The following is a 14,702-nucleotide window of genomic DNA, read 5'->3' as shown; positions in this document are numbered from 1 at the left end:
ATTTGATTTCTGATTGTACATCTGTTGCCTATTTTATTGGGATTCCTTCTCTGTAAAAGGAGCTAAAATGAGCTAATTCTGGTTTTTTGAGAGATACAAAACTAGTCTAAGAAATGAACACTAGAGATCATTTTTAAACTTCTTTAAAGAATATTCAAACTCTTAATAGTCTCACTAATAAAAGAATGAGGAGACACAGACTGTGCCAAACAAAAAATGGCCCAGAAATATTTGCTCTTTAATTTACATTCTTCCACCCTGATGGTTCCAGACAAAGGACGATAATTTTTTTTTAACTAAACTCCCTACGTATATAAATCTGTACACAAAACTTCACTAAGCATTAAATATGTGTCCAACCTTGTGCTAAGCGTTGGTTGGGGGTGAAGAGTTGGCAGTTGAGAAACAAAGGCCTGGGTCCTAACCACAGGAAACTTAGGTGATCTTTAAAAATTTAAGCATATAAGGCAGACTTTGGCAAGTCTGGCTTTAATGTCTCATTTATCACTGCCACTTCCCACCTACATGACATTGTATATAGTTCAACTCAGTTTCACAGTCTGTAAAATGAATCTTTTCATAGCGTCTACTTCAGCATTGTTTTACAGCTTAAATGCTTAGAAAGGGCCAGTCTGGGCTCATGTTATACTCCCCTGCTCTCTGTGATCCAGGGAATAAGTGTGCTGGGGAATCTAGAGGAAGGAAAATTTGCAGCGGGCTAAGCTACTTAAGGAGGACGTCATGGAGGAGCTGGGAGCTGAGTTGAGAGAACGGCTTTGGGAGGGAGAATGGGTAGGGGAGAGTGAAAGGAAGTGCACCATGTGGGCTGGGATGGCCTGGTTTATTTTGGTCCGGTGAACCATGGAGGGACAGTCCAAGGGCATTAGAGAAGCCCTCTGTCCAGACTCTGCTTACACAGTGCACAGTTCCTGTTTCCCATGCTTGCCTGCCCTGAACAATACGTTGCTCGTTAATTAACTTACTAGTTTATTTCCATGTCCTGTAGACTTCCTGTTTTCAAGACACCAGGGCTCTCTGGGGGGTTATCTGCCAGAGGTGTGGGTTCTAGATCCCAGGAAATGACTGAACAGTGGCCACAATACAACTGTGGCTTCCAAATTTCAATGCCTTTTTTTCTTCTTCTCCTTAGATTACACGGATGAATCTTGCACTTTCAAGATATCATTGCGAAATTTCCGGTCCATCTTATCATGGGAATTAAAAAACCACTCCATTGTACCAACTCACTATACGTTGCTGTATACAATCATGAGGTTGGTTTGATATTTCATTTTCTCTTGGTAAACATATTATTGTTCTGTTATATGGGGAGTGGGAGAAGAGGTGATCTTTTCTCTCTCTCTGTCTCTGCCTCTCCCTTTTCCTATCTACCTCTCCTTCTCTCTGCGTTTCTTATTCAGAGCCTTAAAAAGCCAAAGACAAAACACCATCACACATCCATTTTTAATTCAATTGAATACCTTAATAATCCAAATCTATTTTGACAAAGCTTGTATGTCATCAAAGCCAATTTCTACAGGTCAGAACCTCACATACAAAATAATTCTTGTGTATGGGTTAGGCAATGATTTCTCTAATTCAGTCAGTCTGAATGTTTAAAAGTCCTGTTATCTGAGGACCAGAATCCAAAGGTCTACTGACCATATTGATGGTTTATGTTCACTTTCTTTACTCTGGTGGGACACCAGAAAGCTGCCTGGCCTAGTCTGGGACAGGCCTGGGTCCAAAGTCTGGTTTGGTCACTAACCAGCTTGACACTTGGCACGGAGCTCAGCCCCTAAGCTAATGCCTATGCTGAGGGGTTGCTGCAAAGATTCATGACATAACGGATGGAGTCCTGTTTGTCTTTCTTCTTCCTACACCTACCAATCACTCTTAGAAGTCATTGCTTTGATCCAGCAGCCCCTTGGAGTGTCCTTTTGTTGGTTATTTATTTGGCCTAGAGCTGCTGCTGCTACTGCTTACTGACTGAGCCAGTGGGAGACCTCTTGTGAGTTTCTGTTCGGTGCCTGCTAAAAAGTTTTTCTCTGCATCGAGTGGTCACATGTATCATCCAACTAACTGAAGCTTGGTAGATGAGATATCTGCATTGTCCCTGAAATAGCCCAGGTCTGACTTAGGACTGGATCATCTAGTCTTAGCCAGAGAGGGAGGGGGTCTCAGGGAAGGCATTCATGATTGTCCCATAGAGGGAGGGAGATCTGAGGCCTCCACCATGAGGGCCCAAATTTCATTCATTCATTTACTCATCCGGCAATTTTTTTTTTTTTCGAGATGGAGTCTCACTGTGTCACCGAGGCTGGAGTGCAGTGGTGCGATCTCAGCTCACTGCAAGCTCCACCTCCCTGGTTCATGCCATTCTCCTGCCTCAGCCTCCCAAGTAGCTGGGACTACAGGTGCCCGCCACCATGCCCAGCTAATTTTTTGTATTTTTAGTAGAGACAGGGTTTCACCGTGTTAGCCAGGATGGTCTCAATCTCCTGACCTCGTGATCCACCTGTCTTGGCCTCTCAAAGTGCTGGGATTACAGACGTGAGCCACTGCGCCTGGCTCATCTGGCAAATTTTACTGAGCACCTACTACATGCCAGGGGGTCCAACTGTGAACCAAAGTCCCTGCCCTCCTGGAGCAGACATTATGTAAATGGAGACATCAGTAAGCAAAGGTATAATGTGACAGGTGTGGGTAAATGCTACGATCAAGAAGAGAGAGAGGGATTGAAAGTGCTGGGGTGGGGAGGGCATAAGATGTTCCATTTTCAATAAGATGGTTGGGGAAGATCACTTAATACAGTGATATTTGGGCAGAGCCCTAAAGGAAACAGTGAAGTAAGGCGCCCAAAAATAGACTCTCATTACGTCAATGCTAACACTTTCCTTTTTCCATTTTTCTTTCCAAAGTAAACCAGAAGATTTGAAGATGGTTATGAACTGTGCAAATACCACAAGATCATTTTGTGACCTCACAGATGAGTGGAGAAGCACACACGAGGCCTATGTCACCATCCTAGAAGGGTTCAGCGGGAACACAACCTTGTTCAGTTGCTCACACAATTTCTGGTTGGCCATAGACAGTGAGTTTATCTCTGTTTCTCCACTTTGTCCCCATCATCAAGATCATTATTATTTGCTATTCCATGAAATAGGAGGTCTACAAAGGTGTTTTAGACCTGAGGCTGGGCTCACTTCTTGGCCCTGCCACTTCCTAGCTCTGTAACTGTGGACTGCTTTGCTTCTCTGAGCCTTGTTTTTTTTAAATCTGAAAAGTGGAATGATAATTTGTACTTTGCAGATTCGTCCAGTGCCTGTATAAGGCAGTAGGAGCTGCTGTTTTTCGGTTTGACAGCCTGACAGGAAGTGTGGAGCCAGGTTCAGGTGGGCTGGATCTAGCTCCTTCATCTCTCGCCCAGTATTTTCTTTTTTTTCTTTTCTTTTTTTTTTTTTTTTTTTTGAGATGGAGTCTCCCTCTGTCACCTAGGCTAGAGTGCAGTGGTGCGATCTCGGCTCACTGCAACCTCCACCTTCCAGGTTCAAGCGATTTTCCCACCTCAGCCTCCAGAGTAGCTGGGATTACAAGCACACACCACCACGCCTGGCTCATTTTTTGTACTTTTAGTAGAAATGTTTCAGCATGTTGGCCAGGTTGGTCTCGAACTCCTGACCTCAAGTGATCCGCCCGTCTCAGCCTCCCAAGGTGCTGAGATTACAAGCATGAGCCACCACACCTGGCCCCAGTGTTTTCTTAATACAGCAACTCCACCCACACATTATAACCCAATATTCTTTTGTGTGTAAACACCAAGTGTGCATGCACCTAGTGCCCAAAGCTCAGAGGAGAAGACTAGACCCCAAGAACAGGTCTACCCCTTCTTTCTTTCCCTGTGACTCAAGTCAGCTCCCTAACGCACTGTGTTAACAGCCCCAGCTCTGTTACTTTTTCAATTTCCCACTTTACAAGTTTCCAAGAGAACCATTTGGTCTCAGCTTCCTGTTGTAGGCTATGCAGGTGTGCACGTGTTCATACATGCTTAGCAAAGTGGTAAGGATGACCGAATCCCACTGTGGCAAACAATTCGGATACGACATTTGCTGGATTTGTGTGCATGTTTACGTATGTGTATAAACAGACATCTGTGTGTACACACAGAAAAGAAAGAAAATCAGAATTTATAGTTCATGGTATTTGGGTTATAAAGAATGCATATTAAAGTAACAGATATGTTTCATGACTCAAATGTTAAATTTGAAAAATACATAAATATCCAGGTTTAGAGGGAATACAAAAAGTATTTGTATATACAAAGAGTATATACAAATATCTAGGTTTAGAGGGAATACAAAGAGTGTGTTTTGACATGGTCCATCTGAAGTAATTGACAGCAAATTACTAATCCAGAATTCTTTAGTAATTTGTCCCAAAGAAATTATTAAGGCCAGGCACAGTGGCTCACACCTGTAATCCCAGCACTTTGGGAGGCCGAGACCAGTGGATCACTTGAGCTCAGGAGTTCAAGACCAGCCCGAGCAACATGGGAAAACCCTATGTCTACATTAAAAAAGAAAGAGAGAAAGAAAGAAAGCGGTGGGGGCAGAGAAGCGGGGGAGGGAGGGAGGGGGAGAGAGAGAGAGAAAGAGAAAAGAAAGAAAGAAATTATTAAGCACAAATGCAAAAATTTAGTTCCAAGAATATCCCATGATACATTAAGTCTTTAATAAAAATCAGAGACAATTTAAATGTTGAAAACAGTGAATCAGTTAAATCATGATACAGTCACTTAGTGGAATAGCATTAGCAATGAAAAATTATGATTTAAATCTGGACTTGGCAGATTTTCTATACAGAACCACTTTAGATTTTGTGGGCCGCATATGGTCTCTGTGACATATTCCTGTCTGTTTTTGTTTTCTGAACAGTGTCTTTTGAACCACCAGAGTTTGAGATTGTTGGTTTTACCAACCACATTAATGTGATGGTGAAATTTCCATCTATTGTTGAGGAAGAATTACAGTTTGATTTATCACTCGTCATTGAAGAACAGTCAGAGGGGATTGTTAAGAAGGTAAGTGTCTTCTCCTGTTAGGATCAAAACAGTTCTGAGTGGGCAATCAATGCATTGACTGTCTCTTTTGAAAGGAAATTTGCAGTTGAACAATTAAAGCTAAAAGGTCAGGCTTCAGTATGGTTCGACTTAGGGAAGAAGTCACTATGGTTCATTCACTATTGATCTAAACCTGCAGCACAGTCTTCTTTAAAAGAATAAGCCACGGCCGGGTGTGGTGGCTCACACCTATAATCCCAGCACTTTGGGAGGCCGAGGCAGGCAGATCATCTAAGGTTAGGAGTTTGAGACCAGCCTGGCCAATATGGTGAAACCCCATCTCTACTAAAAATACAAACATTAGCTGGGTGTGGTGGCAGGCACCCGTACTCCCAGCTACTCCGGAGGCTGAGGCAGGATAATTGCTTGAACCTGGGAGGCAGAGGGTGCAGTGAGCCGAGATTGCACCACTGTGTTCCAGCCTGGGCGACAGAGCAAGACTCTGTCTCAAAAAAAAAAAAAAAAAAAAAAAAAGAATAAGCCACATGCACAATATCAAGGAACACACAGGAGAGGGTGTGGGAGGGAGATGCAGAGTACGCCAAATTTCAGTGAACCCTGGAGAGATTTCTTTGAAAAGGAGGGTTTAGCTGAGCCACCCCTGAAAAGCATCTGTCGCTGCCTCTCTGGCCCTCACACACAGTAAGGAAGTGGTTTATCTGGCAGGTTCTGTCCTCTCCTAATTTCTGCGAAGGACATGACTCTCAGTAACCTCAGGGTAATCTGGTATCAGACAGACCTGCATCTTCAACTTTTTTATCCCTCCGAATGCTGGAATAAGTGGAAACGGACAAATTGCTCTCACTGGTGTAGCAGCAGCTTATGTCTGTAGAGCCCTTTGCCAGGTATAAAACCCTTGCAAGTAAGACCAGCCTGAGAGATAATCAGGGTAGATGCATTTCTGGCAGAGGGCGCAGGAAGTTCAAAGGCTCTGAGGCTGGAGTGGGCCCAGTGTGTTTCAGCAACAGCAGGGAGAGGTGGCTGAACTGGAGTGACCACGTGGGAGATGAGGAGGAGGTGAGGTCAGAGGGTAAATGTGGCTGGACCTAGTAGGAGTTTGTGGGTCTGGGTCTTCTGAGTGTGATGGAAGCCCATGGAACCCAAGGCTTAACAGGCCATCCTGGCTTGGCTGTTAAAAATAGACCACAGGGGCAAAGATGGGAGTTAGGAGACCAGCTAAGACACAATCCAGAGTGGCAGTCACTTAAGAGGCAGTAATAGATTACATGATTATTATCATTTTTCTTTTAATATCGACATGGATTATAATCACTACTCTAGGAAAAGGAGCAAAAATGGGGGAAAAATAAGTTTATGTGGCCTAAGGACTATGGAGTGTCATTAAATCTCCTGTTTCAATCATGTCTCATTTGTGTTCACCCCATAAGCAACTAACTCTATGTTTTAGATTATGATTCCTAAAATAAGAGACTGAAGCTTATTAGGATATTGACTACTGTGTAAGAGGAAAAACTGTAGTTAATAGGCCTCTTCTTCATAAAGAAAATTAGCCTTTAAATTAAATCAAGAAAAAAAAATAAGCTACTAGTATAATCCAAACAACAGATGGTGGTGGCTTGGACCTTGATAGTAGAGGGGTAATGAGTAGTGAGAAGCCATCAAATTCTGCATATATTTTGGGTTTTTTGTTTGTTTGTTTGTTTGTTTGTTTTTGAGACAGAATTTTGCTCTTGTTGCCCAGGCTGGACTGCAATGGCATGATCTTGGCTCACTGCAAACTCCACCTCCCAGGTTCAAGCGATTCTTCTGCCTCAGCCTCCCTAGTAGCTGGGATTACAGGCACTCGCCATCACATGCAGCTAATTTTTTGTATTTTTAGTAGAGACGGGGTTTCACTGTGTTGGCCAAGCTGATCTCGTACTCCTGACCTCAGGCAATCCACCCACCTCAGCCTCCCAAAGTGTTGGGATTACAGGCGTGAGTCACCGTGCCCAGCTCATAATTCTGCATATATTTTGCATGTGGAGCAAGACTAACTTCCCCATTAACTATGGAAGATGATGAATGAAGCAGGTGAGGGTTAGATAGGGTTAGAAGGTTTGGGACATGTTAAATTCCAGGTGCCTATAAGGAATCTAGGAGGAGACATGGGGAGGGAGCTGGATGTGCCAGTCTGTTGTCCAGGGGAGAACCCCTAGCTAGAGAGAGAGAGCCTGGGAGTCACTGGCTTCTTGGTGCATGTTGAATGCCCTGAGACCAGATGAGATCACCTGGGAATAGACACTCAGAGAGAAGACAAGACATCCAGTGACAGAGCCCGGGAACATTCCAAAATTTGGAGATCTGGCAAATAAGGAAGAAACAGCAAAATCGACTGAGAAAGAGCAGCAGCATGGTAGGGAGAGAAGCAGGTGAGAGCGATGTCCCGGTAGCTGAGAGAAGAACGTTCCAGAAGGTGAAAGTGGTCTACTGAGTCCAGTGCTGTAAATGGGACAATTGAAGAGGACTGACGATTGGATTTAGCAACATTGTGTCCTTGATAAAAGTAGTTTTAATAGAGTCAGGGGCAAAGAGCTGGTTGGAGTAGATTCAAGAAAGAGTGGGAGGAGAAAAATTGGAGACAGTGAAGAGAGCTCATTCTTCCAAGGAGTTTTTCCAAACAGGGAAGGAGATTGTGTGCTGGCCACTGGAGGGTAAGCTTTTAGTTTGTTGGGTCGTAAGTTTGTTTGTTTACTAACTCCTTCTCCCAAACAGAAATTTACAGAAAAACATTATTACTGAAGGCTGTATTTGAGCTGCTAGGAATCCTCATTTATTAAACTGCTAGTAAGAATGTATTTTAGCCGGGCGCGGTGGCTCAAGCCTGTAATCTCAGCACTTTGGGAGACCGAGGCGGGCGGATCACAAGGTCAGGAGATCGAGACCATCCTGGCTAACACGGTGAAACCCCGTCTCTACTAAAAATACAAAAAATTAGCCGGGCGTGTTGGTGGGCGCCTGTAGTCCCAGCTATTCGGGAGGCTGAGGCAGGAGAATGGCGTGAACCCAGGAGGTGGAGCTTGCAGTGAGCCGAGATCGCACCGCTGCACTCCAGCCTGGGGGACAGAGCAAGACTCCGTCTAAAAAAAAAAAAAAAAAAAAAAAGAATGTATTTTAAAAACTGTAAAACATGATACAAAAGTTATTATTCATGAAAAAGCTTTCATATCATCTTTTAAATTCTGAAGTGAAATGCAACTACAGGAAAGAAGAGGCAAGGTGTTTAAAGGGAGATGGCTGGGCACAGTGGCTCATGCCTGTAATCCCAGCACTTTGGAAGGCCAAGGCAGGCAGATCGCTTGAGGTCAGGAGTTCAAGACCAGCCTGGCCAACATGGTGAAACCCCATCTCTACTAAAAATACAAAAATTAGCCAGGCATGGTGGCGGGCGCCTGTAATCCCAACTACTCAGGAGACTGAGACGAGAATCTCTTGAACCCAGGAGGTGGAGGTTGCAGTGAGCCAAGATCATGCCACTGCACTCCAGCCTGGGCAACAGAGTGAGACCCCATCTATCTACCTATCTATCTATCTATCTATCTATCTATCTATCTATCTATCTATTGATAAAGGGAGAAGATGAGAAACTAGACATCAGTCAGTTTTGTCATAGACAAGCTCTGTGACCTTGGAGAAGTTACTGAGCCACCCTGAGCTACAGTTTTCTCATCTGTTGAATGGAGATAATGCCTGTTTTGCAGACTGTTTTGAAAGTCAAAAGAGTCAATGTTTATGAAGGCACTTTCTCAAGTGTAAAGTAGACACACACTGTCCATGAGAGAAGATAATCTTGTAAAAATGACGTCACAGAGACTTTTATTCCTCTTTGAAGACTTTTATCTCATTTATAAAATGAAGGCGCTAGATTAGATTTCATGGTTATAAAATATGTGTGTGTGCGGGTGTATATTAAAAGTAGATGTAAGTGTAGTTTTCTGATAAATTACTTGCTCCAGGTGACTTATAAATCCCTTTTCTTACCAAGCCTGTGATGAATCTAACCCTGTTTGAGATTTGAAGACAAATCCCAAAAGAGATTAAGGCCTGCCTCTAAATGAAATTCTCAGTCTTACTGATTTTTTGCTTGTGTTTACAGCATAAACCCGAAATAAAAGGAAACATGAGTGGAAATTTCACCTATATCCTTGACAAGTTAATTCCAAACACGAACTACTGTGTATCTGTTTATTTTGAGCACGGTGATGAGCAGCCAGTAATAAAGTCTCCCTTAAAATGCACCCTCCTTCCACCTGGCCAGGAATCAGGTATGTTCATTTTTTTAAATTCATGTTTTGAGTATTCATGCTTTTACTCTGACGGCAAGCCTATTTAAAGAAAAGAATCTGAAATTCATGGCTCACTAAAGTCTTTCTTCCAATAAACACCTCACAGAGATGTTTTCTGTTGGTTCGTGTGTATGATCTGGTAGAGTCACTTTTATGTTGTCATACCAAAAAACAATCAGATACTACTTGATGAGATCAGAAATCTTGAAATGGAAAGATTTTATTTCAGGGAGTCAGGATTAAATTCAGCGCTGTGTGCCCTTTGTGTGGCCATTGCTGAAGCCAAATGCCAGAAGAGGTGGAGTTGCTTGAGACAGTGGTATACAGTGGTATTAAGGGGTGAAAAGGTGGAAGCAGTGAGGTTGGGTGCAGTTCATAGATGTGATCTGGCATCAGCTCTCGCTCATAGATGAAAGGGACCCTTGCCAGGGTGTACGAGAAAATCACTGATGAAGGCTGAACACCTTTCTGTTACACAGACATCAGAACAGTAAACAGTGTGATCCCAAACCTCCTTCCCCTTTGGAGTGAGAACAATCCAGCCTCGGAACTCCCTGCTGATTGTTTTCTCAGGAAGTAGCCAAGTCTCCGCGTGTTTTACCAAAAATGAGAAGCTATGCAAGTCTCCCTCAAAGAAGCCCTTCTAAATGTCCCAACCCCAATGTTGGGGGAAAGAGGTCCCAATCCATACCCCAAGAGAGGGTTCTTGGATCTTGCGCAAGAAAGAATTCAGGGCGAGTCCATAAAGTGAAAGCAAGTTTATTAAGAAAGTAAAGGAATAAAGAATGGCTACTCCATAGACAGAGCAGCCCCGAGGGCTGCTGGTTGCCCATTTTTATCATTATTTATTGATGATATGCTAAACGGGGTGGATTATTCATGCCTCCCCTTTTTAGACCATGTAGGGTAACTTCCTGACATTGCCATGACATTTGTAAACTCATGGTGCTGGTGAGAGTGTAGCAGTGAGGACGACCATCTTGGTTTTGGTGGGTTTTGGCCGGCTTTACTGCAGTCTGTTTTATCAGCAAGGTCTTTACGACCTGTATCTTGTGCCGACCTCCTATCTCATCCTGTAAGTTTCAGTGCCTGAACTGTCTGGGAATGCAGCCCAACAGGTCCCAGCCTCATTTTACCCAGCTCAAGATGGAGTTGCTCTGGCCCAAATGCTTCTGACACCAATGGAAGTATCTGTAATGTTCTGATTTACCAGAATAAAAATAAGGTAGGATCTATAAAGAAATTACTTCGGTTGTAAACCAAAATAAAATTCTAAGGCCCCCAACCAACTGAATGGATCCCTCCTCTCAGCCAAGGGCCGAGTAAAGTAAATTAACCTGAAACACTAGTTCAGGCCATGATGGGAATGAGTGGTCCAGACGTGCCTCACTGGACCTTCCTACCTTTGGAATTCAGGCACAGCTGGCCAGCACTAATATTAAAACAGAAACCTTAAGACTGACAAAAAGATGCTTTGTAGCACTAATATCAACATGGTGGATAGCAGGCCCTAAAAGAAACCAAAGTATTTTACCCCAAAATACATTTCTTTGACATATTTTGAAATGGCCCTGCAAAGCTGTCTCTTGCAGGAAAAATCTGCTTTCTATAAAGAACCCCCTTCCCAGTCCAGGTCTTCTTCCTGATCCAAGAGAGAATTCACTAAGTCTGGCACTTTTTTGAGTCCGGTAAGAAACATTTACAATCTGTTCTCTCCGAAGCCTGCTACCAGAGGCTTCATCTGCATAATAAGAACCGTGGCCTCCGCAACCCTTTGTCTTAACCCAGATGTTTCCTTTTATTAATTCCAAGTTTTTAATCAGAAAATCTTTGAATCTACCTATGACCTGGAAGCCCCCACTTCGAGTTGTCCCACCTTTCCAGATTGAACCAGTGTACATCTTACATGCATTGATTGATGCCTTATGTCTCCCTAAAATGTATAAAACCAAGCTGCACCCTGACCAAGGGTTCTCGGGATCTCCTGGGGCTGTGTCATGGGCCATTGGTCACTCATATTTGACTCAGACTGAATCTCTTCAAGTATGTTACTGACTTTGGCTCTTTTAATTGACAAAGTGATACCGTCATTTGTGAATGAAGTGAGCTACGGAACGTTGCCTGGCACATAACAGTGCTCTGTGTTGGCTTCACTACAGGGCAGTATGATTTGATTCTCTAGTGTTCCTCAAGACCAGATGATGCACAGGCTGGTTCTAAAGGAAAAAACATGTCAAACACCTTTAGCGTAAGTCATTTTTATGTCAACAAATACAGGCAAACCTCAAACTGCATATAGATTCTGACTATAGCTCTTTCAAAAATATAAATCCAAAATAAATGTGCATATCTTTGTTCTAACACCAGCTATCTGACACTAACTAGTTGTCCAATGATTCCATTCATTTCTGATACTACCCAAGGTTAGCACAGACCCCACAGGTTAAAGGCTCAGTCCCACAAAACTGCCTGACCCCACTTCAGACGCCAGCCACAAGTCCTGGGTGACAAGGTTCCCTGCACTTCCATCTGACTTGGCTATAAATTCAAGAGTTCCCATGACCTCCCTTTAGGTTTGATAATTTGCTAAAATGACTCACAGAACTCAGGAAAGTGTTATGCTTATGATTACCATTTTATTATAAAGGAATTGATGGACAGCCATTGAAGAGGTGCACAGGACAAGGTCTGAAAGGGTCCTGAGTGCAGGAGCTTCTGTCCTTGGGGAGTCGGGGTGTACCACCCTCTCTGTATATTCATATGTTCATGAATTTGGGGACTCCCCAACCCTTGGTGTTCACAGTTTGTATTGGGTTTCATTATGTATGTGTGATTGATTAAATTACTGGCTGCAGGATTGAACTCAGTCTCCAGCCCACTCCCCTCCTGGATAGAAGTCAAATGGGGGAGCTGGAAGTTCCAACCGTCTGACCATGTGGTTAGTTTTTCTAGGGACCAGCCCTCATCCTGAAGCTATCCACACCCTGCCTCGTCACCTCACAAGCATAAACTCATATATGGCCCCTAAAAGGGGCTTGTTAACAAAAGACACTCCTATCGTTCAGGAAATTCTACAGGTTTTTGAAGCTCTGCCCCAGGAACTAGGGACAAAGACTGGATATATATGTATATTTTATTATATCATTGATCTTACATACAAACAAAACTCTTATAGACAATAAAAACTGAAATTAGTGACCTGGCAGACAGATGGTGGTTTATTGAAGCTCAGTCCCCAGTTCCAAGGTGAACGTGTTGCTAATGAGAAGGCACAAGCTCCTTGGAGGTTGATGAATTCCGTGATGACTCACTTTCTCCCCTGACTCTTTTCCATTTCACCTACTAAGAAATGTTCATGTAACAACATCCTCTCAGGTCATTCCATTTTTACTTGGTGTGAACGTGTCGTGTTGCACATCAAGTCAGCCCTCATTCTTTGATTATTACCCAAGACAGGTCAAGTACTGCTCTCTTTAATTATCCAAATACTGTACCTGATGTCAAATTCTTGTTTGAAACTCAGGAAGCAAATAGGTTCAGATAACATGGCCTCTGTCACTACCTGCTTGCCATCTGACCTACCCTTAACTAGCCAAACTCAGAAACCAGACAGGTTTGGATGGTGAGGGATCTTGGAAGGATAGCCTGAGACCAGCATTAACAGGCTCAGCAGTAAGCACTGCGATCCAATCCTAGGGCAGACTGATATGGGGGGATTTTAGCCCAGAGATCTGGAGAAACACCTTCTGCTTGTCAAGCCCTAAAAGTAATTGTTTGGCCCTTTTATTAATATTAAGGCCCTAAGGAAAAGCTCTATTCATTCATTTGACAAATGTTTATTGGGGGCCTATTATGAGCCAGATTCTTTTCTGGATATTGAGGATTTAGCAGTGAACAAAATAGATTAAAAACTTCTCACCTTGTGGAGCTTACACTGCAGTAGGAGACAGAATAACAAGATCAACATGTAAAATAGATAGTATGTTAAGTAAGTACCACAGAAAAAAATTATGCGGGAAAGGAGGTGAGGGGGATGTTAGGTGGAGGAGAGTGGGTTGCTGTTTTTAATAGGCTAGTGTCTTGATTTGCCTTTGCTAGAAGCAGAGCCTGGGATGTGAATTCATATTCAAGTGTGATTTATTGGTGGGGGCATCTTAGGAGAAGAGGAAAGACGGAATAGGTAGGGATAGGGAGAGAAAAATTAAGCAAGCATGTGGCTCTCGGCTGAGCCTGATCCTAAGGGGTTCTCTGAAGCATGAACCGTATCCTCAAGTCAGCAGCCAGTCAGTTACTGGTGGCGATCTATGGCATGGCCTGCAGATGAGGCAGCCCACTTTGGGGCAAGGGCAGTTCTTTATGTGTCCGGAGTTGGTTCCTGCCAGTGGGTTCCTGGTCTCGCTGACTTCAAGAATGGAGCCACGGACCTTCCTGGTGAGTGTTAACAGCTCTTAAAGATGGCACAGACCCAAAGAGTGAGCAGTAGCATGGTTTATTGTGAAAAGCAAAAGGACAAAGCTTTCACACCCTGGAAGGGGACCTGAGTGGGTTGCCACTGCTGGCTGGAGGTGGCCAGCTTTTATTCCCTTATTATCCCATCCCATGTTTGTTTCTGTCCTATCAGAGTGCCTTTTTTTCAATCCTCCTCGTGATTGGCTACTTTTAGGATCCTGCTGATTGGTGCATTTTACAGAGCACTGATTGGTGCATTTTACAGAGTGCTGATTGGTGCATTTTACAGAGTGCTGATTGGTGCGTTTTACAGTCCTCTTGTGAGACAGGAAAGTCCCTGATTGGTGCGTTTTACAATCCTCTTGTAAGACAAGAAAGTTCCCCAAGTCCCCACTCCACCCAGGAAGTCCAGCTGACCTCACCTTTCACTTAGAGAAGGATCAGCTCTGAGAGATATCAGCAGACATGTGTGGCAGCAGTAGTGGGTGTGCACTGACTGGAGAAGGGGACATGGGCAGGCCACCCACAGCATCCACCACAGATGGCCAGAGATGGCCTTCCTGAGAAGGTAGCATTTGAGTAAAGACCCAAGGGAAATGTGGTAAGCAGAGTAATGGGCCCCAAAGATGTCTACATCCTAATCCCAGATATGTGAACAGGCTAACCTCTATGCCAAAGGGACTTGTGGGTGTGATGAAATTGAGGATCTTGGCTGGGCGCGGTGGCTCATACCTGTAATTCCAGCACTTTGGGAGGCCGAGCCAGGTGAATCACCTGAGGTCAGGAGTTCGAGTTCAGCCTAGCCAACGTGGTAAAACCCCATCTCTACTAAAAATACAAAAATTAGC

The 14,702-nt window shown here is 43.7% G+C and overlaps 1 protein-coding gene across 12 annotated transcripts in view; it reads left to right on the top strand.

The window, feature by feature from the left end:
- Positions 1 to 14,702, top strand: part of IFNAR2 (interferon alpha and beta receptor subunit 2) — a 36,330-nt gene that overhangs the window by 13,875 nt on the left and 7,753 nt on the right. For all 12 annotated transcript variants that reach the window (XR_004251922.2, XR_009209550.1, XM_032176283.2 and 9 more), the window contains exons 4-7: positions 1,151 to 1,274; positions 2,922 to 3,094; positions 4,935 to 5,080; positions 9,216 to 9,384. Coding sequence is in view for 10 of the 12 variants with exons in the window: in XM_032176283.2 (XP_032032174.1) it covers positions 1,151 to 1,274; positions 2,922 to 3,094; positions 4,935 to 5,080; positions 9,216 to 9,384 (612 nt within the window). In the remaining 2 variants the exon portion in view is untranslated. The remainder of the gene's footprint in view (positions 1 to 1,150; positions 1,275 to 2,921; positions 3,095 to 4,934; positions 5,081 to 9,215; positions 9,385 to 14,702) is intronic.

The sequence above is a fragment of the Hylobates moloch genome, unplaced genomic scaffold (genome assembly GCF_009828535.3).
Source record: "Hylobates moloch isolate HMO894 unplaced genomic scaffold, HMol_V3 SCAFFOLD_14, whole genome shotgun sequence".
Classification (NCBI taxonomy): domain Eukaryota; kingdom Metazoa; phylum Chordata; class Mammalia; order Primates; family Hylobatidae; genus Hylobates; species Hylobates moloch.
The sequence above is the reverse complement of the archived record's forward strand: the minus strand, read 5'-3'. Positions and strand labels throughout refer to the sequence as shown.